At 44.2% G+C, this 22,940-nt stretch overlaps 1 protein-coding gene across 1 annotated transcript; it reads right to left on the bottom strand.

The window, feature by feature from the left end:
* On the bottom strand, window positions 1-21,518 carry LOC307021216 (forkhead box protein K2-like). The gene is made up of 9 exons (XM_079653133.1): window positions 20,474-21,518; window positions 19,550-19,744; window positions 19,313-19,454; window positions 18,897-19,043; window positions 12,240-12,433; window positions 11,955-12,154; window positions 8,117-8,374; window positions 7,844-8,032; window positions 1-856 (listed from the first exon to the last, which is right to left on the bottom strand). Exons 1-9 carry the CDS (start codon window positions 20,764-20,766, stop codon window positions 651-653), a joined length of 1,824 nt encoding a protein of 607 aa, XP_079509259.1. The 5' UTR covers window positions 20,767-21,518; the 3' UTR covers window positions 1-650.
* Window positions 21,519-22,940: the final 1,422 nt, after the last annotated feature.

Genomic DNA, 22,940 nt, shown 5'->3' with positions numbered 1-22,940 from the left:
TACAGTGATGAAAGGAATTTAATTTGCATGAATGAGCAGAAAAAAACAACAACTCCATAGATAGTGTTTTCTTTAAAGTAAAAGGGAGACTACATTCATTGCACTGAACAAAGAGTCCATATACATAACAAACAAAGGAGTTCCAAAATATCACGTTCTGATGTGTAAAGTCCTTATAGAGCCCACTTATAGCTTTTCATTATCTTATTTATTACTAGATAGTATCTGTGCCCGGGGAGATACACTGGTACAACGGAATACTGCATATCTACTCACAACTGGAGAGGGAGGTCCACATGGAGGCTAGCTGCCGGTACACCTTCACCCTGCCCACTCCACCGGGGGGTGGGGCTTCCTGCCTCCCCTCACAGTGAAGCTGTAGCAGCGGTAGCTCTTCACACGCCACGTCGCTTTTGATCTGGAAATCTGGATTTCTTTTTGCCATCTGGCTCAGCTTCAGGGATTCAGTAATCAGCAACATTTCATTCCATTTTCAAATGTGGTCTTCAGTTTTTGCATCGTGTTTAAATATATAGGAGAGGTTGAACATTCTGTAGTCCTGCAGGTGTTTCCCACTCTTCTGTTTTTTTGCATCTGGAGTGGAGGGTGGGGGGTTACAGGAGAGAGGGGTTCAGGATGCAGAGGGGGGGCTACTTGTCACTAAACTGTTCACTGACCACGCCCTCTCCGGCTCTGCCCGTGGTGCCGTTGTTGTAAGTGGCTGCTGCCTCCCCCTCCTCTTTTTTCGCCCTCTTTGTTCGGGGGGTGTCCTGAAGTTCGCCGTTCTGCCTCTTGGTTGGGAGGGACGCAGAGACGGAGGCGTGGGCCGCCAGGAGGTGGAGGGGGTTTGCAACGGCTGGAAGAGAGAAGAAGAAGAAGGGGTAAACGACAGGTTAAACTCCCCTCTCACAGCTCACAGTTGTTAAAGCTATGACCTCACATTTCTAGTTTTATGATATGCTGCTTGGGCTACAGCTCCTTGAGCCAAGGACAGGGAAGACAGAAGACAGAGAGAGAGGACAGGGAAGACAGAGGACAGGGAAGACAGAAAGAGAGAGGGAGAGGACAGGGAAGACAGGGAGAGGACAGGGGAGGGAGAGGACAGGGAAGACAGAGGGAGAGGACAGGGAAGACGCAGAGTTCCATGCTGTTCCACCAAAGTAAACATGCAGTGAAGCACAGGAAGAGCAGGGGAGGAAGAAGCATGCTGGTTCGTGAACATGGACCCTAAACACACAGTAAGGTCTGTGTAGTTCCAGTAATCCAAAATTCGGCTCACAGATAGCAAATAAGCTTGACTCGGACAAAATACGTCTCAGGATAGTTTGTTTTTTACTTACACAAACAAATATCAAATACAAACACATATTCTCTCAGGTCAAAAAACTATGTTGCTCGGTGCCTCTTTCTCCTTCTCGCACCCGCCAATCACCAGCAGCTGCCATCGGCTATAACGTCTCGTAATCACGAACAGCTGCGGTCGTCTATGCCGTTAATTTCACACGGCTGGTTCAAATAAATAATACAATAGCACTAACAACAAAGGACTACAACATTCAAAAATATCAGACTATACACTTTAACATATGGCTCCTACATTTCCGGCCCCTAATTGGCTAGGCGGGGAGCATACCAATTACTAAAAATAAACTTAAATAGGGCCATATAATCTAAACATAATTAAGCAACTTTACGAATTTATATTCTTTTACTGGAAGTCCGTTTTTGTTTTCAATATACTTCAGTACAGTAGCACTGTCTGTCCAGAAGATAGATTGCTCCAGCTTAACCTGAAGCTCTCTTCTTAGCATCTTGTCAACCTTGACAGCGACGACTGCTGCTGTCAACTCCATTCTCAGGATGGTGATGTGTTTCAGTGGAGCGACTCTGGACTTTCCGATCGGCAAGGAAACCTTTATTTTGCCTTGGTTGTTTGCACGATGTAGGTAGCTGTTCCATATGCATCCATGCTGGCATCGGAAAAGTGGTGGAGCTATGCCATCTTCAGGGGTTCAAACCCTGCCGGTTTGACTCATCTCTGCACATAAACTTTGACAGCCGCTCAAGGTCGGCCAGCCACTTCATCCATTTCTGGGCCTGCCCACTGTCTATCTTCTCATCCCAACCTCTCTTTTCCCTAAAAAGGTCTCTCAGAAGGAGCTTCGCTGGCAGTACCAATGGGGCCAGGAAGCCGAGGGGGTCGTAGATGGAGCTAACGATGGACAGGATTCCTCGTCTTGTAGCTGGTTTGGCCTGTGGTTGCACTTTGAACCTGAAGGTGTCTAATTCAGTGCACCACTGAGTACCAAGGGCTCTTTCCATAGGAAGCTGCTTATTAGGCTTGGGCGGTATCACTTTTTTCATACCGTCATACCTTGCTGACATCATACCGTGGTATACGGTATATGACGGTATGACTTGGGTCGACTTGAGCGAGGTGGCGTTCGGCGGCAAATAGATGTTTCGAACGGTATATTATATGTTCGGTGTAAAATGCAGCCCGAGCCGGTAGACGCTCGCAAAGTGCCGCGACATGCGCGCAAGTGCAAAACAAGGGCTGCATACATGACACATTGTGCAAATGGCACATTTTGAGATCGGATAAAGGACGCGTTTGTAGATGTCCGACGTTGTTTCCATTGTGAGCTAAGTTAACAATATATCATCATACATAAACATTTTCCGGGAGTAAATACTTGACTTATTGAATAAAGTTTGCTATATTCACTAACTAGTTTGGCAATATTATTCCGTGCATGTGTTAAAAACCTTATTTCCATTTGATTCATTGGATTACTCGCGTGAATGTTTAGCACGTTAATGCTTTCGTTTTTAAAACCGTCCGACCTCCACTACAAAACCATCAACCAGTTGCATAGGATTAAAAAATGTCAACACTCACTCACCACGTCTTAAACATTCCCAAAGAAGTGCCTCTGTCTCTCGTTGTGCTGGATGAAGTCACTGGCGACGAGTAAACCCAAAATAGTCCCAAACAGGCGCAGAGGCATTTTTATTTTTTACTAGTTGTCCGAGTTCGGGGCCGGCAAAATGCTGCCGCCATCTTGCTCAGCTCAGCTCTGTGCTGAGCTCTGAGAGCGGGAAAGACAGAATGCCCTCCCCTGCCCTCTGCTGGCGCGTGCTGTGCATTACAACCAATGTCGTCCCTATCAAAACTCTGTGTCAGTGTAATAGAATGAAACGCATCTGTGATTTGGCGCACAGTCTGTGACGTCACGGTATTGAAAATCATACCGACGGTATTTCGAAATACCCTGGTATACCGTAATACCGTCCAAGCCTACTGCTTATGGTTCAGGTCAAGATCTTTGACTTCCGTTGTTCTGTCTTCTTTAGGGATGGACGACAGGACGGCCCTACTGTTGCTGACCCACTTTGTCAGCCTGAAGCCTCCACTGGCGCACAGATGTCTGAGGTCCCTGGCCAAAGCAACAGCATGGTCTTCTGAATCCACAGACTTTAAACAGTCATCCACATAAAAGTATCTGAGAACCGTTTCCACCACCTTGGGTGTTGTTTTGCCTCCTCCATCTTGTGCTGTTCTTCTTAGTGCATATGATGCACAGCTGGGAGACGATGTAGCTCCGAACAGGTGCACCGTAATTCGGTAGTCTTCCATCGGTTTGTTCAGATCACCATCCTGCCACCATTCAGATCACCATCCTGCCACCATAGGAAACGCAGAAGATCAGCATCTTGGTCAGCGACTTTGACCTGGTAGAACATCGCCTCAATGTCGGCCATCAAAGCAATAGGCTCTTCTCGGAACCTCAGAAGGACACCAACAAGGGAGTTTGTGAGGTCAGGTCCTTGTAGCAGCTGATCGTTAAGTGAGGTTCCTTGATATGTGGAGGTGCAGTCGAACACTACTCTTATCTTGTTTTTCTTTGGGTGGTAGAGACCGTGATGAGGTATGTACCACACACGTCCATCTTCTCGGCTTAACTGTTCTATGGGAATTTTGACAGCGTAGCCTTTTCCAATTATACCCGTCATGAATTCCTTGTAATCTTTGTACAGGTCCGGGTTTTTGCTGAGCTTTCTTTGGAGACTTGTGGCACGTTGCTCTGCCATGCGGCGGTTGTCTGGCATTTTAGCTGTCTCGTTTCGCAGTGGTAAACCAATGCAGTAGTGCCCATCCCTTAACTCTGCAGATTTTACCACTGACCGCATGAACTGAGGATCCTCCTGGGACATCTCTTCTTTGTCTTCACAGCTGAGTTCTGAGAAGTCTGTGTTATATTGCTTGATCAACAGTTCCTCTATGGTAGCTATGGAGATGTGGTTGGCTGTAATGTGGCTCACAACTCCATCCGCTGCCTTGCTGCCATCATCTGTCTTCTTCGGCCTACTCACTACCCATCCAAGGGCAGTCTTAACTGCATAGGGCCCGTCTCTGGTGCTGTTTATCACCTGCCATGGCTCCAAAGCTTTAGGGGTATTGGTTCCTATAAGCATGGTGACTTCTCCTTTTATCTTTGGGATTTTCACTTCCTTCAGATATGGCCACTTCTTTAGGTCTTCCTGCAGGGGGATGTTTCCTTTCTTGACCGGTATATCTTTACATGTAAAGACCTTAGGGAGTTCAATGTACTTCCTTTCTTCAAGTCCACACACTTCCAGGTCCGACAAGATACAACTTTGGGCTGGCTTCTCCTGACCCATAGTTCGGAATAGGATCGTAGTTTTCTTGCCTCGAACGTTCAGCTGTGTCTTCAGTGATTCAGTGCAGAAAGTCGCCGTACTTCCTGGGTCCATGAAGGCATACGTCTCCACAACCTTCTCACTTTTACTGGACTTGACTTTTACCGGTACTATAGCCAGTACACATTCTCCGGCCCCGGTGTATCCACATGTTTCCTGCGTCAGTGACACGAGACCATTTGAGAAGTTCTCATCTGGCTTTCTAAATGTAGCACTGTCCTTCTCAACATGCAAAATTCCTGGGTGTCTTAGGGAGCAGACTTGACAGGTCATCCTTTTATTGCAGTTTCTGCTAAGGTGTCCCTGTGTAAGACATCCAAAACAGAGGCCTTTAGCTTTCAGAAACTCAATCCTGTCTTTCGGTTGTTGCTCTTTGATGATTCTGCAGGAATCGAGTGTGTGGTGTCTATGGCAGAACAAACAGGGTTTTTGAAAAGCATTGACAGGCTTTGCGGCTGAGGGGCTGTACTTTAAGTTTGAGGGCGGTGTTTTCTCTTCACTCATTGGAGCGACAGCTGTGGCAAAACTGCTTCCCCTTTGCCAGCCTGACTTCCAAGCTTTAGAGTCCGTGGCCGTAGCTTTGACTTTTCCCTCCGTAGTTGTCCTGGTATCATGCATGCTTCCAAAGAGGGGGTCGTTAGTCATTTTGTGATTGTCTGCATATATAGGTCACTAGGTCTGTAAAGCTTGCTCCTCGTCCCTTTTTCTCTTGAACCTCGAAAGCAGCACTCTTCCATCTTTCTTTCACTTTGTATGGGAGCTTTGAGTTGACGACTCTCATGTTAGTTGGGTTGTTCATTTCGTCCATATACTCTATGTCCTCCATGGCATTACGGCACGTAATCAGGAAAAGGGCATAGGTAATCAGAGCTTTTCCGTCTTCAGATCTGATCTGTGGCCACTTTAGAGCTTTATCCATATAGGCGGTAGCAATTTTAAGTTCATCACCATAATGTTTCTGGAGTAGAGCCCTGGCTTCTTTGTAGCCTCTCTGTGGCGCCATGTGCTCACAACTGCGGACAAGCTCTTGAGGTTCCCCTCCGGTGACCTGTTCCAAGTAGTACAATTTATCGCTGCTGCTCTCTGCCTTGCTGTCGATGACATGGTTGAAGGCTCTTATAAAGGACTTGTAGGTGAGCGGGTCTCCCTTGAACACAGGCAAGTCTCTTTTAGGAAGATAAGACAGGTTGTGCTGCCTTACCAGCATCTCTGTAATCTGGCTTTGATGCTGCATCACATCGTAGCTGTCCCTCTCCTCCCCTCTACGGTGACCTTCTCTGGGGCCCGGTCCGTGTGCTGCATCAGAAGCCCCATCCTGCTTGTCCATCCACATGCTTGACTCTGTTGGGCGTGGTTTGACAGTTCCTTTTAGTAGGTGTGCTGAGGCAAGTTTCTCACCATATTTAGCTGGTTTTGAAGCAGTTCTGAATCCGGTGCCAGATGTCTCTGACTTGCCATGACGTTGGCTGCGTTTGAGGTAGCTGCTCATACCATCCTGCTGGTCTTCATACCCGTCAAGCACCTTTAACTTTGCATCACATTCAGCTACAGCTGCCTCCAACTCTAATTGTTCTCTTTGAGCTTTGAGCTGCTGGAGCTGCTTTGCTTGCTGCTGTATTAGAGAGGCTTCTTCTTCCTCAAGAGCCTGCTTCTTCTTTAAGGATGCTGCTCAAGCTAGCAGTACTGCCTTTGCAGCCTCCGCCCTCCTGCGCGCAGAAGAAACGGTAGACGAAGCGAAGCCACTGTATGGTTACTGGCTCTGGAGGCGCTGTCTTCAGGCCTGATATCATCTACTTCAGACGAGCAGGCTTCCTCTTCACGGTCCTCTTTTGTGCCTTCGCGTACTCCTTTAATCAATTTTTCAGTTATACGTACAAACTGTTCAATGTTTGCTGACTTGGGATTAAACCAGTGTTGCTGGTCTTCAGACGCCTCCTCTTCAGGTAAGAGAGTTACTTACTCCTTGTTAATGTCATTAAGCTCTCCATATAATTTAGCAAAGTCATTCAGAATTTCTTCTTCCACTTTATCCACATTGCTATCATTTTCTTTAAGACGTTTCAGCTCATTAACCTTCTTGGTGAGCTGGCCCACCTTCGCTCTCCTTAATCCATTTTGCCTGTGGAGCCTCTCCTCTTTGGTCTTTTCCGTGGGCTTTGGCTCCCTCTTGTGGCTCCTTTCGGTTAGTTCTTCCATGGCTCTTTCAAATTAAACTTACTACAGTGCTTAAACTCAACTAAAGGTGTCCAACAATAAACGCTTCGTTTTTATAGAAAATGTCTTTGTTGCACTGTCTTTCTTAAAGAACAACTTAGTTAAAAGTCTTTTACAAACGAAAAGAAAAAGGTAATCAGCTGGTAGTTGGAATCAGCTGATCCATTCAGACTGCCTCTTCTGTCGGAGAGTAGCGATCTCCCATCCGTCTTCAAACATTAACATAACAACAGGCCACTTCACCGTCTTTGTTCCTCGGATGTCCCACTTAATGTGCCGATCTCCGTGTGTGGAAGAGCAGTCTTTATCTTCACCTTTCATGCGACGCCGTCACTGGAATCCCTCCTTCATAGCTCGGCTTCTCCAGAGCGTAGTTTTTTGAAAAATGTAGTTCTAGTTATCCAAAATTCGGCTCATGGATAGCAAATAAGCTTGACTCGGACAAAATACGTCTCAGGATAGTTTTTTTTTTACTTACACAAAAAAGTATCAAATACAAACACATATTCTCTCAGGTCAAAAAACTATGTTGCTCGGTGCTTCTTTCTCCTTCTCACACCCGCCAATCACCAGCAGCTGCCGTCGGCTGTAACGTCTCGTAATCACGAACAGCTGCGGTCGTCTATGCCGTTAATTTCACACGGCTGGTTCAAATAAATAATACAGTAGCACTAACAACAAAGGACTACAACATTCAAAAATATCAGACTATACATTTTAACATATGGCTCCTACAGTCTGCTTTACAGATGTTGAATATTAGATAGATCTGGAGGACACACACCATGTGTGTGAATGCATGTAGTGAGAAGGTCAGAGACACACAGATGAGTGTGTAGAGAATAACTAACATAATACAATTACAATATAGGCAATTCATATCATATTGTGGGAGGGAGGTCACCTGTGCTGGCAGCAGTGGTGATGGGGAGCAGGTGGGTCCCGTTCTGTGAGAGGGCCTTGATGGGGAGCTGGTGCTGGCCCAGCGGGGGGGCTTGCTGCAGGATGGTGAGTGTAGTCAGAGGAGTCTGCACGATGCGGCTGACTCCCCCTATGGAGGAGGCTGTGAGGGGGGGCACTGACTCCACTTTAACTGCAGGGGTAGAAACACACACTTCACACTCTGCTCACACACACAGCCCAACACACACTCATCACAGACTGAAGCAGCTCTTACGTTGGATCCCCCGGTGTGCTGCTCCTCCATTCTCATGAGGTTTCGGGCTCACTGTAGCAATGGGCTCTCCGGCAACAGTTGCCATGGTGACGGCTGGGATCTGGTGGACAACGTGCACCGTCTGCATGACGGGGGCAGAGCTAACTGACATTGATACTATGGCTGGCGACGCCATGGCATAGGTCACTGGCTTCATGGTGGTCTGAGGCATCTGGCGCTGCACAGCGATCAGGAGCGGCTGGTTGCTGAGGGGGGGGCCTGTCAGGGGGGGGGGGGGGGGCGCAGGTTACTGAGAAGCTGTCTCACTATTAAAATGTACTGCCTTTCACTTCTGGCAACATAAACAATTACTCCACAGAAAAAAACGAGTTAAGGTTACTACATTGACATGACTTTCATCCTGGTGGTATTTGGGCACCCCTGTGGGGTCTGCAGTCCTCTCGTTTCACTGAGTCTGCTCCACTCTCCTGGTTCTGCTGGACCTCCCTTGCCTCAGCAGGCGTCCAGCAGCCTGGTGTCTTGGGGCCTCATTTATAAAAGGGATATACGCTCAAAAAACGGCGTACGGCAGTTTCTACGTAATTTTTGCGATTTATAAAATACTAACTTGACGGGAAAAAGTGCGGTCCTCCACGCAAACTCTAACCCATGCATACGCACTAAGCACAAAAACGGGAGAGACGAGAAACTGCGACACCGTTGGCAGAAGGAAGAAAGGAGGGACATATGTGGAAATAATACCATAAATAAAATGTTACCTCTCATTTATCATATATGAAGAATTCATTTTCAAACATTGATTAAAGCCAATCTTAAAATGAACAAACGCCTTTTTGAGACTCATCAGTGCACACAAAAACATAACTTGGAGAAATAAATAAATACGGATATGTTATTTAAAACCACCTCGAATATGTTGTTAATGTTATGAAATGTTTTCTCATAAATTATGCGGTAAGCAGGAGGACAGAATTACATCTAAACTGACGCCGTTTTGCATTTCTATAGGTTGTAGATACGAGCATGGTTTTATATATGTTTAATACATGTTTAATCGTGTTTTATGCCGTTTGCCAAGACTTGATAAGTCGCTCGTAAAACACAGGAGGTATGGAAACTAAGAGCACCATATGTGGTAAATTGTACAGCGAATATAACACAACACATTAGTTGTATTTCCTTTAACTGGTGGATATAGAGTTGCTGCAGCAGTGGAGACGCTGCGCACAGCTGATCGACAGCTGGGACACAAACCACAAAATACGAAAACATAATTCAGATCCAGTTGTCATGACTCCACTCCGGAGGGATTCCCCGATCATTTCTTAGAGTTTCTCATCAAGGGGGTGTCTCCTGTCCCCGGTACAAACACACTGCCTGAGGAAGGATATGTGTATTTGTTTTGTCATGAACCTTTTTCGGACCACTTCTTTATTTATTTTGGTGACGATCCGACCTCCATGCTGCTACTCTGGTTCAAACTGCATCCACCAAACAATATGATTTATCTCGACCTCCCCAAAATAACCAAAATCTGACATGGTGTGAGATGTCTTTTTTAGCTGTTCTGTCAGTCAAAATGAATGAATGAATGGGCGTTTCTTTGATTATTTATCAGGGATGCAAACACACGTATGGTGAAAAAAGAGAGAACTATTCGAAGCAGAAAAAAAACAGCGTAATATACCATCTGACAAAGGCCTGTGCTATAATGCTTCAATTAACTGGCTATTCTTTATAATATACTCTGATCAATAGGAGACAGAGATGTTAAGTTATAAATCAAGGGTTTTTATTATTATTTACAGGAGGGGTGGGGAACCTTTTTCCTTTCAATTTTTACAACATCCTCCGAGGGCCGTACAAATTATTGAACTGCTTAAAAAAACAAAAATCACAGCCCATTAATTTGGCCTTTCTTTCATGCTGTGCAAAGAAAAAGCAACCTCTTAATCCAGATATCTTGCCATGACTCGCACATGCACGCACGCACGTGCATGGTTGTGGCAGAAAGATATGGACACAAGATGTGTGCAAATGTATTTAGTATCCTATCCATGTGAACATGATTTAAGTGGGGGGGACCTAACCTCCTCTAGTGGGGTCTCGGGAAGATTTTTTTTTAAATATTGAAGTTAAAAGCATCAATCTGGTGCACTTTGAGAGCAACATGAAGAGATCTATGGATACATCTCAACACCCATTTGAAACAGAACTGTAAGCAGATTTTTTTTGGGGGATATTTTACAAATCACTCCCCTTTTAAACTCTATTCTTGTTATTTTTAACAACTTTTTTGTTACTGTCATATTGCATTTTATACCTGTTTTTCATTTAGACTCTAATGTCTCATTAATAATTATAATGATCATATCAAGGTGTGCCTAACCTCACTGAGCTGAGGTTATTTGAGCCTCTCAGGAGAGAGCTCTCTTCCACCTGGTTGTAGAAAAGCTCTTTAAATTCGTTAGCATAGCTAGCTAACCAGATGCTAATAACAACAGATCGCCACTGTGCTTACAACTAAAGAAAGCCACGCAAACACTGCGGTGTGTACGGCTCCTTATGGGTACTGCAATATTTGAAGAGCTGGAGCGGCATTCCGGTGCTCTCCGTCAGCACTCTAGTCTACACTCCTTTCCGACGAGACGTATACCACGTGAAGACACGTTACGCTCGTGTTGTGTTCAAGGAACCTGCCCTTGGCCAGGAAAAACAGGCACTCGCTTGTTTAATTATTTTGCGGTCTAGATTTCTTCTTCTTTTTTGAAGTGAAAAGTTGTCCGTTAGTCGGACTGACGGACGGACCCCCCCCCCACCCCCAAAACGAAAACTCTTCGGTTCTCCGCGAATTACACAAGTCACCCAAATCAGCGTTAAAAAAGCGGGAGGCGCCGAAAAGCGACTAATTTGCATCACTGATTTATAGGCAAATATGGGCGTTACGTGAAGCCCGGAAAAGCTGCACCGCATTTCGAGTCGGTTGTGATTTATAAAAAGGGAAACTGGCGTAGGAAGTGCCATACGCACTTTCCTCGCCGGTACGCAATGTTTGGTGAATCGGAAAGTGGTGGAACATTTATGGACCTATTTTTCGGATTTCTACTACGTAAGCAACCTTCCCACGTCAATCCTACGCATGGCGTTATACATGAGGCCCCTGATCAGTGGAAGGCAGTAGCTCACTTACTTGACCTAACTGGAAAATTAAGTCCCAATCAGGCCAAACTAAAATGGAATGTAGACTGGTAGCTGGAGAGGTGCCAGTTCACATCCTGGCCGAGGTCCCTGGTGAAAGGCATCGAACCCCCCCAACTGCTCCCTGGCGCCTGACAGACAGCAGCCTCTTTGTTCTGGAACCTTTTTATAATGCATGTGCATGTGTGCACATATACCTGTATTCCGATGCATGCGTGTATTTGTACCGTGTGTATCCCAAAACATATATATTAAAAGAGTGGAAAACTGAATTTTCACTTTCAATTCAATAAAGGTTCATCTTAATCTTAAGCATATAAGGTCCTGGACAGTTTGAGGGACCCCCCCCCCCCCCCCACCCACCCTCTTGGCAGAGCTTGAGCCTGAGCTGAAGGAGTGTCAGTTGAACCTGCACACTAGAAATCATTTTGTCTCATGTTCCGGGGAAATAGACCCGATGACAAGCAATAAGAATAGCAAAAATCCAAGCTGGGGGGTCCCACTAACTTATGTAGGTTATACAGAGTCATCAGTATTTCAAAAAGACTGTTTTTTCACCAGTTAAATACTCCATGTCGTGCCATTTAAACAAAGAATGGTCACCTTGTGTACAGATCATCTTGAGAGGATAAATCTTTACCATTGGAGTTCTGTGTGAAGCGGGCCTCTTGGATCACAGCGAGTTTGGGCTGGACTGTAGTGATTTGGGTGGGGGCTTGCGGGGGGGTTGGCTCTGGCTCCATGGGGACAGGGGAGCCCTCTCTGGACAGGCTCTCTGGAGTCTGAACCCCGCTAGACACAGACAGGGCCCCCGTGTGGCTGGGGGAGGCCGGAGCGCTCCTGGAACAGAGGACAGAAAGGATGAGTTCTGACACGCACAATATTAATATGCACCATATAGTAGCTGACAGCTCCCATGGGTCACCTGGAGGAGAGCGGTCCCATAGGCGTCCTGAAGCAGGGCACCCCCCTCGGCCGGCGCTTCCTGAAGGCTTGTTCAATCAGCTTGCCCTCCGAGGCGGGGTCGATCCTCCAGAAGGAGCCTTTGCCCGGCTCCTCCTGAGAGCGCGCCACTTTGATGAAGTACCGGTTCAGGGACAGGTTGTGCCGGATTGAGTTCTAGAACACACACATTCATACATTTACATATGCACATAAATACAATGTATACATTTACATACAGCTCAGGCCTCAACGCTAACTTTTAAAAGTGGTTGCCAGGCTGGCAACCAGGCATCAGCTTTTGGTTGCCAAACAGAAAATATGGTTGCCATTTTTAGTCACCTTATATTTTAAATAATTAAGATACTATACAGTTATACATCAACTTAATAATGAACAAGTGACACAAAAGAATGTTCAAATGCTTTATTACATGCCCAAAACACCCAGCAGATACATGCTCAAAACACATGCCCAAAACACCCAGCAGTTGAGCTAAACGGCCTGATACCTGGAGGTTAACACCTTAATTAACACCTATAAGATTATTAAACTATGTATTAGTGAGTTCTCATAACACCCAGCAGGTGAGCTAAATGGCCCGATTTCTGACACCTGGAGGAAGTTATCATGCTTATGAGAGGACTTACAGTATATACGATTATTAAGATATATATTATATAGTTGCTTGATGTCATGGTCTCCATACACTGCAAGCTCTGCTTTCTCCCGTGGCCACTCCTTAAGGTCAAAGATCCTAGCAGCTCTCAAAAATGGGTGTTGACACATCTGCTTCACTATCAAACCTCTTATTCATGTGCTGCATGACCGTTTCAATCACTTCAGGGTATGTGTTGCTGTCATCAGTCTGCACATGCGTCAGTTTAGTACCTTTGTACATGGCTTCAAGACCAGTGGAGTCTCGCTGGAGAGCAGCAGTGAATTCTGCTTCCAGGTGATTGTTTCAGCGCAGTCAGCTCCAAATTAGCTGTTTCTAATGCATCCAGCATGCCATTGACAGTGAGGCTATCTTTCTGAAAGATAAGACTGACTTGCGATGACATGCAGCAGGTCTCTCAGGAAATGGAGAAAACGCAAAATTCTGTAGTCTCTCAGGCCGTTTCTTAGAAATGCTGCTCTTCCACGAACTTCAGCTGTAGCTTCAACTGGTCTGGCATCAGCCACATGTTCAAAGTGAGATAGAAGGACCTCATATGATGTTGCAAGAACTTCCAATGCTCGTTGCATGTGAGGAGTCCAGCGTGTGCCATCGACCCGGTTTGGTTTTAAGACCTTTGTCTCCAGTGAGGTTGCAATGCTCTTCACCTCCCTCAGTGCTTTTGGTGAGTACTGGTAATGTTTGTGGATCTTTTTCAGGATGTCCTGAAAATCATCAAGGGGACGATTGTCTTTGATAGCCTGAAGTATCGCCAGCTCCAGGCGATGTGCCACATAGTGCACAGTGACAACACATTCTAGATTTTCCTTGACTCGGGTAGCCACACTGTTTTTTCGCCCTAGGTTAACCGGTGCGCCATCACAAGCCATTCCAACCAGCTTGCTCTTCCAATCATCAATGCCATTGTCAACAAAGGCCTGCTATATTGCTTCATAAAGTCCTTGAGCATGTGCATGTTTGACAGGTTGGAGGCTGAAGAACACGGTCTTGGGTTCCCCATTGGTGACATATCTGGCGTACACAACCTCTACCTCCTGGACGCTGTTATCTGTTGCTCCATCAAATAAAATAGATATGGCTGTTGTATTTCACAATGAAGTGTTGACTGAATGCCTGATGTTTTCTACAATGTAAGTAAGTCTATACAAAACACAAAACAGAGGTATGTAAAACAATTGACTGTTCTAATCACTGTAAAATATGCACTGAGGTAGGTATTATTTGTATACATTTATGGGTATGGCTTAAATATGGAAAATATCTGCATATTTCTTCATAAAACAAAATATTAATTAAACAGTTCTGAATGGTAATTTAGAAGTAGACCCTAACAGAGCTGCGCTGCACCTCCAAGGTGCGCAGTACATTATCTGCCTGTGAGCGTGCTGCGCGAGCAGAGATTGTGTGTGCGTAGTTGAACCTTTTCATATTTAAATGTATAGCAAGTTGTGTGTGTGTGCGCGCGCGTGTGTGTAAACATTACCTCTTGCATGCCTGATCTGTCCTGTAGCTCGTCAGACGCCGCAAATCAGATCCGTTCTTTATCTGAAGATCCAGCAGACGAGGCAACGATGTAAAAGGTTCCTCATTTTTCAGGACATAATATACAGTGTTGAAAAGGCTGATTAAGATCTGCCGGTTGGCTGCATTCATTTTGCGAATTGCGGTGTTCATTGGCCCGTTAACGGGTACCCCAGCTCTAGCAGCCTCCGCCTCATTATATCGTTGAGCTGCTCATGTTGCTTGCAGTTCCAATTCTTGTCTAGCCCTGTGGTTCTGAAAGATGCACTAGCTTGAACTAGTGAACTTGATGCGTCACTAATGGAAGTATATATTGTACATGCCTTGCAGTATAATTTTCAGTCGAGCTCAAAGATGCCGGGATATTTCGCCACCCAAGACTTTACAAATTTCCTCTTTGCTTTTCATTCCGGTTCATCTTGCACTGTATCAGTTGAATAAAAATTTATTATGAGACGTTGACGGTTTGGCCGAACTTTTTACCCCACAGTCAAAGAACTTCATTTGCTTCGCCATTTTTTGAAACACAAACACGGCGCACAGCGCGCGGGAGTAAACGTGCACCGCGCTCTGGCTCCGTAATCACACCAATGCACGTGCAACTTAAGTATCAGGTTCCGACTGGTCACAACAATAATTAAATATCACTTAATAAAACAAATAATTTATCTATTTTGGGGTGCACATTTTGCTGTCCTTATTTCTTTATGTTAAAAACTGGTTGCCAAGCTCCAACAAGCCGTTTAGGACAGAGAGTGAATATACATACTATACAGAGATGCTGTATGAGAAACCAATGTGAGTTTGGAAAATGTAACAGTATAAATCTATTTTAGTAGACCTCAACAATGGAATTATGATCAGTAGAAATGTCATGGGATCTTTAAGCTATTTACGGGTATGTAATGAAGGTAAACATAAAATGTAAATGTTTGTTCTATTCTGTAATGACAACATTTCTGCCAAATTATAAATGAAAATATTGTAATTTTCAGAATTTATTTGCAGAGAATTTAAACTGCTTAAATGAACAAAAAAGATGCAGCTGAAACAGGTTCATGTTAATATTAAACACCAGTCCATTGATTTAACTAAGGGAGACTTTAGAAATCAAAGCAGCTCTACTGTATCTGATCGTTTTGTGACGGTCCGAGTTTATCTTGATGATTTCTGAGGTTTACAATAGACAGTAACTGATGATTACCAACAGTTTCATGACACAGCTCTATTCAACATGTCAGAGCCATCATGAGACACTTGCTGTCCCTGTCAGAAGAGACTCCAGTCTGCAGTGCACTTCACTGACATATTTATTATCAACAGAAGACAGAATGAAAAATGCTGTCTCAATTTCCTGAAGACAACAGTGAAATCTTTAAGGCATCTAAAACCTGCGCACCTTTCCATTACATTGATATAAATACAGAGTAAAGCAGTAAATCCCGCGTTTGACAGCGCCTCAGATTTTTGCATTTACAATAACGCGACATGACACAGTCCTTAAAGAGCATCTTGCAGGGTTTTTTTTTTTCTACATTTATGCTTAAACTTGCTAGAAAATTACAATTAAAAAAGTGAATGTAGGATTTGATATGTTTTACGAGACATAAGGGCAGGAATTCAGAGGGAAAGGAGCAATTTTGAGCTCTGCTCTTAAAAACGGCTTTTTTTTAAGGTCGTCAAACGCGTCATATTACATCACAAAGGGGACACATCTCCGCTCTCTGACCGCGGGTATAGTTAGTAGTTGCGTTGAGTTGAGCGGTTGTGTTTTAGTGAGCTGGTATTTTTCTGTAGTTTTACATTGTATTTCACCATTTGTAACCATGGTGCAGTATTGTGTTGTGCAGGTTGCACAAATACCAGCCTGTCAGGACATCGAGTTCACAGTTTCCCTCACGGGAAAAGGACCGGAGCTAGTGTTCGTTCCTGGGTGCGTTGTGCATCCACCTCCCTGCAGCACATACTCTCAACAGCTTTATCAGGAAACCGTTAGGGATGCACCGAATATTCGGCCGCCGAAAATTATCGGCCGAAAATGGTTAAAAAGGCTCTTTCGGCCGAAAGGGTTTTAGCACCGAAAAAATATCACCGAATGTCAGAGAACAGGGTTACGTTGGTAAGCTAACGTGTTGTTGTGATGACGTAATCAAAACGCAGCGACAAGCACAGCGCGCGACCATGCTCGCGGCTGGCTCACAGCCAACATGTCTGCCGCTTGGAGATATTTAAAAATATCAGAGAAAGAGGCGCGGATTGCGATTTGTAAAACGTGTTCAGCTGACATTTCTCGAGGGGGTGTAACTGCAAAGACTTTCACCACTTCGGGATTACTCCACCACTTGAAATCAAAACACCCGGACAAATATGCGGAGTAAGATCAAATCACAAGCACTGACAGCGGGAGACTGTTCAGCGCTGCCTCTCATGTTCTTGATGAGAAGAGGAACAGACTTATGGCTGATAAAGCAGAGAAGCTACTGTTCATTAAAAAGAACCTCCCACTTTTCCTTAATAAGTAGACAAGGCTGGTTTATCATAAGTTTATCTATTTCTACATGTCTACTCTATACCCACTTTCCTGAACAATTTTCATTGTGAGTTATAATTCACCATCTCAGGTTATCATTAGGGGGAAATGACAGCAGCACAGTGTTCAATATATTCTACTTTCGTTATCTAAATGATACAATGTTGTTTACATTGCTCATGAGGACAGACCACCTTATTTGCAGATTCTTGAAATTGTAATTTAATTTGTAATTGATTGTGGATTTTGTATCCAGTTTTCACTTTATGTATCTTTATACAATGTGTACTACTTTGCTTATGAGGACAGACAGCCTTATTTAGATTCTTGAAATTCAATTGTAATTTCATTTGTAAATAGTTACATTCATGTGGATTTATCCAGTTTGCACATTTGTATGCATGCACTTATAGGTGCATTTGTTGTTGTTGAAGCCCTGGCTGTTACAGTCTTTATTTACACTATTTTGTTGTAGGCCTACTGGCCTAGATGTTTATGCAGTTTTAAAGCACCTTGGCTTTGTTCTGAATGCACTTTCTTGTAGTTAACCTACAGAGAAAAGAAAATGGACTTGACTTGGAATTAATGTACTGTATGCATTCAAAAGTGCTGAATAAATGTTTTATGGACCCATACTAGTGATTATTATTTAAGTTAAGTTTTGCCATAATCATGTCTTTTTCCATAATCAGGAAGCTGAACAACATTGGTAAAAAATGTATACATGACATATATTTCTATTAATCATTTTCGGCCTTTCGGCATTCGGTTTTCGGCCAACTGTTTCCTATTTTCGGTATCGGTTTCGGCCAAGAATTTCCCATTCGGTGCACCCCTAGAAATCGTATTACATCTCTCCCCCCCCCCCCCCTCGCTGCTCTCTCTCTCTCTCTCTCTCCCCTCCGGTATACGGCACCGTAAGACGTAGTGTGGAGTTGCATTAGGTAACGCTGTGGTGGCTGTACTGCTCCAGCCGTCTCCTTTGTGTTTGTTCGTTTCCCCCTGTCTGTGTTGTTTGTGTGGGCGTGGTGTCTCTCACTCCTGGCTCCCGGCTCAACCTCCACTCACCTGCTGCAATCAGCTGTGCACCCTCCCCGACTACACACCTGCTTTCCATCAAGCCATTTACAACGGCATATCAACGGAGGCTCCACAACTTTTCTCCGCCAGATCGTCAAGTATCAGCCGTATCTCGCGTCTCTCCTCCGGTCAGCACCGTAGTGTGGAGTTGCATTAGGTAACGCGAGATACGGCTGATACTTGCGCATTAGTTTCTGTTATGGATCAGTATCAACAGTCCTGCCAGTAACGTTACGATATTATCAATGCTACTTTAGTTATAGCCTGATATATGATAGCTAACTTCACAATGTTGTGATGTGACGTAGCTAACATTCTGTAGCTAACGCCGGTCACTCACCAAGATAGCTGCCCAGTTCTCCACTGGTTCTCCTTGCACCACAGCTCAATTTCTCTCCGATGGCCGTTATTTCTTCTAATCCTTGGCTGCTCCTGGTCTCTTGAACGCCTAGCAGGCTCATAATTATAAGGTTGTGGTCCATCATATGCATTCGAATATTCGTGTTCAACTTCTTCTGTGTCTTCTGTGTCGAAACTAGCATTGGGATCCATGTTTATTAATACGTTACACCGGCCGCTCTCCCCCTTGTTTCCCCCATGTTACGTCACACGCGGGAGGTCACGTGCCGAGGCCTTTTTATGGGGAAGTGAACATTTCTTACAAAAACGACGCCAGATGTCACTGTAGTGTATATTTCTGTATATTTTTTTGAAAATCTAGTGTATTCATCATTTTCCTACACATTTATTCACAGGTGTCTTTAACCTGGAAGTTGCTCTTTAAAGAAAGGAACATTACGACCTTAGACATGCAGAGTGAAGAGTCTGACCTGCCAGCCTTTATCAGCTGTTCTGTAGTAGGGGTAGTTCTTGGTGATGTGGGTGTATATTCCATTCAGAGTCAGCTGTTTATCTGCGGCCATGGTGATAGCTTGGACTATCAGCTGTGCATACGAATATGGAGGTTTGGAGTCGTCCTGTGGAAAATTAAAGAAAGTTTTGCATCATGTGCTGGTAGGGGGAGATGTGATTGGTTAATGTAAGGTCAGCCAGGTTCCTGTTAGACCAAAACACAAACACAGAATCAGTCCACTATCCTCTACTCCAAAGTCTGTGTTGTTGTGAGCATTTTTATTGAGTAACCAGGCATTCTGTCCCGCAGCCCCTTTCGTAAAAAAAAATATATATCCCCTAAAATATATTTGAAAATGAAGCAGACACACTAAGAGTTTCCTCGCCCTCTCACCTTTGGGCTGTCTCCACCGGAGGCCTCCTTGTCATTTTCTGATTGGGAGTTGTCGCCTATCAAGTCCGAGGCCAGAACACGGCTCGGCCTGTAGCTGGAGAAGCCCGCTCCCCGCGGACTTGATGGACAGGAGTTTGCCGCACTGAGAAATCAAATAAAAAACATTTAGTATATGATATTGTTGTAAACTTCTACGTGCTCTGAGCATTGCACAGAAGAGAAACAGAGGTCTCCCACCTGAGGGTGCCCGTTGGGGAAGGCTGGGGGCTTATGAGGTGGGCAATGTTGTCAGGAATGTTGATGGTCAGTGGGGAGATTTGGGGTTGGATAGGTTTAACTGGTGATTCTGGCAGGTTCCTGGGCTCCTTCCTTTCATTGGATAGGACTGTGAACGTGATCTTTATAGTTGTGCTGGGAAACCGGAAACAACACCTGGGAACCAAAGAAAAGCACACACAAAGAACATCAAGTGTGTGATTAATGTCCAGACAATTTCCATTTAAATTACTATTGATATTTGTCCAAATTTGAACATCAGAAAGGCAATGTTTATTACAGTGCCAATGAGCCAATTGGACAACTTCCTGCCTGGCAACAAGCAGGCCGAGGACGTCTACCGAGACCCAGACTCAGTCTAAATATGGACCAGAAATTACCACTATGGTGTAGGATGGCGACAACATTGCCATATCATACCAAAATACATATGAAGATAAAATGTGAAATTAGTTACCAGAAGTACAACAGTGTAGGGGGGGCTTTTGGGGTAAACACAGATACACATGAGGCCATGCTGATACCGATGCACTCTGCTAACACACAAACATGATGTTCTAACACTCTGTAATCAAACATCCCCACTACTCTGTGTGTGGGTAACTCATGTTCCACCAAGATGCATGCATCAGTTTAACTAGCATTATGTTGCTGCCATGTTTGTAAACTCTCGACATAAGGACCATGAATCAGGTTTAGGTTATCTGGGAGATCCGGCATGGAGCTGTGTGTCCATCCAGCAGCACGCACTCTCCACACAGCACGCTGCAACACAACAACAACAACAACAACAACAACAACAACAACAACAACAACAACAACAACAACACACGAGCCGCTGACCCGCAGATTTGTGCCGTGAAGCAACCCAGCCTGGGATCTTACATTCGGGGGAGCTGGAGAGGAGGCGCCCCTCTCCTTTGGAACACCCCATCAACAAACACCCCGTTTTTCCCGAGGCACCGCAGATAGAACTCCCCCGTGCCGGTGCCGTCTTCTCCCGCGGTGAATATCTCGATGTGCCGCCGGGAGATGAAGCTGGAGTGTCCCATGCTGACGTCCACCGAACCCTGCGAAGAGTTCCGGCCGATGGTCACCGACCTTTTCTTCATCAGATACTCGAATTCTCGGCCCTCCAGTCGGGCTACAGACCCCGACATCCCGCTAACCACCGCCATCTTCAGAGCCGGGGGGGAATTTAATGTTTTTTTTTTGGTTTTGTGAAAAGGGGGGGGGTCCAATTTTACTCCGTGGAGAATTTGGCTAAGAACATGCCAGACCCGGGACACAGCGGCTCAGACCCACCACTGGGAAGAAGAGGAAAAGAGAGCGGCGTCGACCAATCAAACCGGCCAAACGGACGGAAGTACTGCGAAAGACAACCCGTTAAACCAATGGGAAGTCGACATGATCAGGCAGATGTGCGGTGTACCAATGACAACAATAATAAAGAATAGCCGGAAAACGTAAGCTCGGTTGCACTGCAGGCTGACACGCAGACGGTGGATGGGCAAAAAGTGGAGCAGTAATTTCATTGTTTCAAACCAATTTGTTTTCCACTCTGCTCTGCTTATCTCCCCCTTGTTTCTGAACTGACATATCTTAGTTGATCTTGACTTTTTATTATTCTATCCAAACTTCTATGTATTCTTGTAAAATCCACGAGCATTTATCAATAATAATTCATTCCAAGAGAGAGGTTGATGATTTGAATTACTTTACCTCCATTGTCGAACAAGCTGGGAACACAACAGTGATATATATCATTAAGTTGATAAGGCACTTTACTATTTACACATCTAGCCTCATATGCTTTTATTTGCATTTATGTTGAATGTGAGTAAAACATTTTTTTCTTGTAGCTACTTTTCTGCTCTCAAGTTCGAAATATCTGACTCTTTAGCTTCTAAATCCTACACTACGTTCATGGCTTTGTGGAATTGGCCTTTGGTGCTGATCCATGAGTGTATGTACGTTTTTTACTGAAAAAGGTTTCAAAATGTATGCATGTTCATCTCAGTGCTCATCAAAGCTTCCATTGGAGAAAGGTAAAGCATGTTTTAAATAGTGCTACAGTGTTATATTCTGCTTGGGATGATAGGCATAGTTCTTACTGACAGGAAGCTGACAGGCCCCTCTGGTGTCTTAAAATCCACTGCAGATTATATAGATATATTCCAAAAACTTTCTGAGAGGCAAAGTTATGTGAAGGGGACACATTGAAGGAAATAATCCTTTATATACAGTAAGATACAATTATAAGTAAAAGTAAGCCAAAATATGTCCCAGTTACCCAGTTGAAGATTTTTTTGGTTTTACTAGTTGACTAGTTTTTCACATTATCTTTCAACTATTTAATTAAATGTTCACTAATTAAAAAGGTACCTAGTTTAGAAGTGAGGCTAAAATTGTCTTCTAGTTAAACAAATACAATTCATTAAATTCTCCAGGTCACACTATTTTAAATGTCTTAGGTCATATGTAGTTAACCAGTAATGTCGATGAAGTTTTAACTAGTTACCTATTGATCATATTTGCCTTAGCTACTTGATGGTGTATTACACACTGTCAGGGGCGCCTCCAGGAATTATGGGCCCCATGAAAAGATAATCACATTGGTGACTTAAACATTTTTTTCTTAATGTTCTAAAATTGTTTGGGCCCCTGTCAGTCACGGGCCCTTAGAATCATCTTAACTTTTCACCCCCTTACGGCGCCCTTGCACACTGTACAGCTGATGGTGTCTTACATACTGTACATCTGATGGTGTATTACTTACTGTACATCTGACGGTGTATTACACACTGTACTGTACATCTGATGGTGTATTACATACTGTGCATATGATGGTGTATTACATAATTTACATCTGATGGTGTATTACACACTGTACTATACATCTGATGGTGTATTACATACTGTACATCTGATGGTGTATTACATACTGTACATCTGATGGTGTATTACACACTGTACTGTACATCTGATGGTGTATTACATACTGTGCATATGATGGTGTATTACATACTGTACATCTGATGGTGTATTACACACTGTACTGTACATATGATGGTGTATTACATACTGTACATGTGAGGGTGTATTACACACTGTACTGTACATATGATGGTGTATTACATACTGTACATCTGATGGTGTATTACGTACTGTACATCTGATGGTGTATTACACACTTTACTGTACATCTGATGGTGTATTATATACTGTACATATGATGGTGTATTACATACTTTACATCTGATGGTATATTACACACTGTACTGTACATCTGATGGTGTATTACACACTGTACATCTGATGGTGTATTACACACTGTACTGTACATATTATG

The sequence above is a fragment of the Notothenia rossii genome (genome assembly GCF_949606895.1).
Source record: "Notothenia rossii genome assembly, chromosome: 10".
NCBI lineage: Eukaryota > Metazoa > Chordata > Actinopteri > Perciformes > Nototheniidae > Notothenia > Notothenia rossii.
Note: the sequence above shows the minus strand (reverse complement) of the source record. Positions and strands in the feature narration are given on the sequence as shown.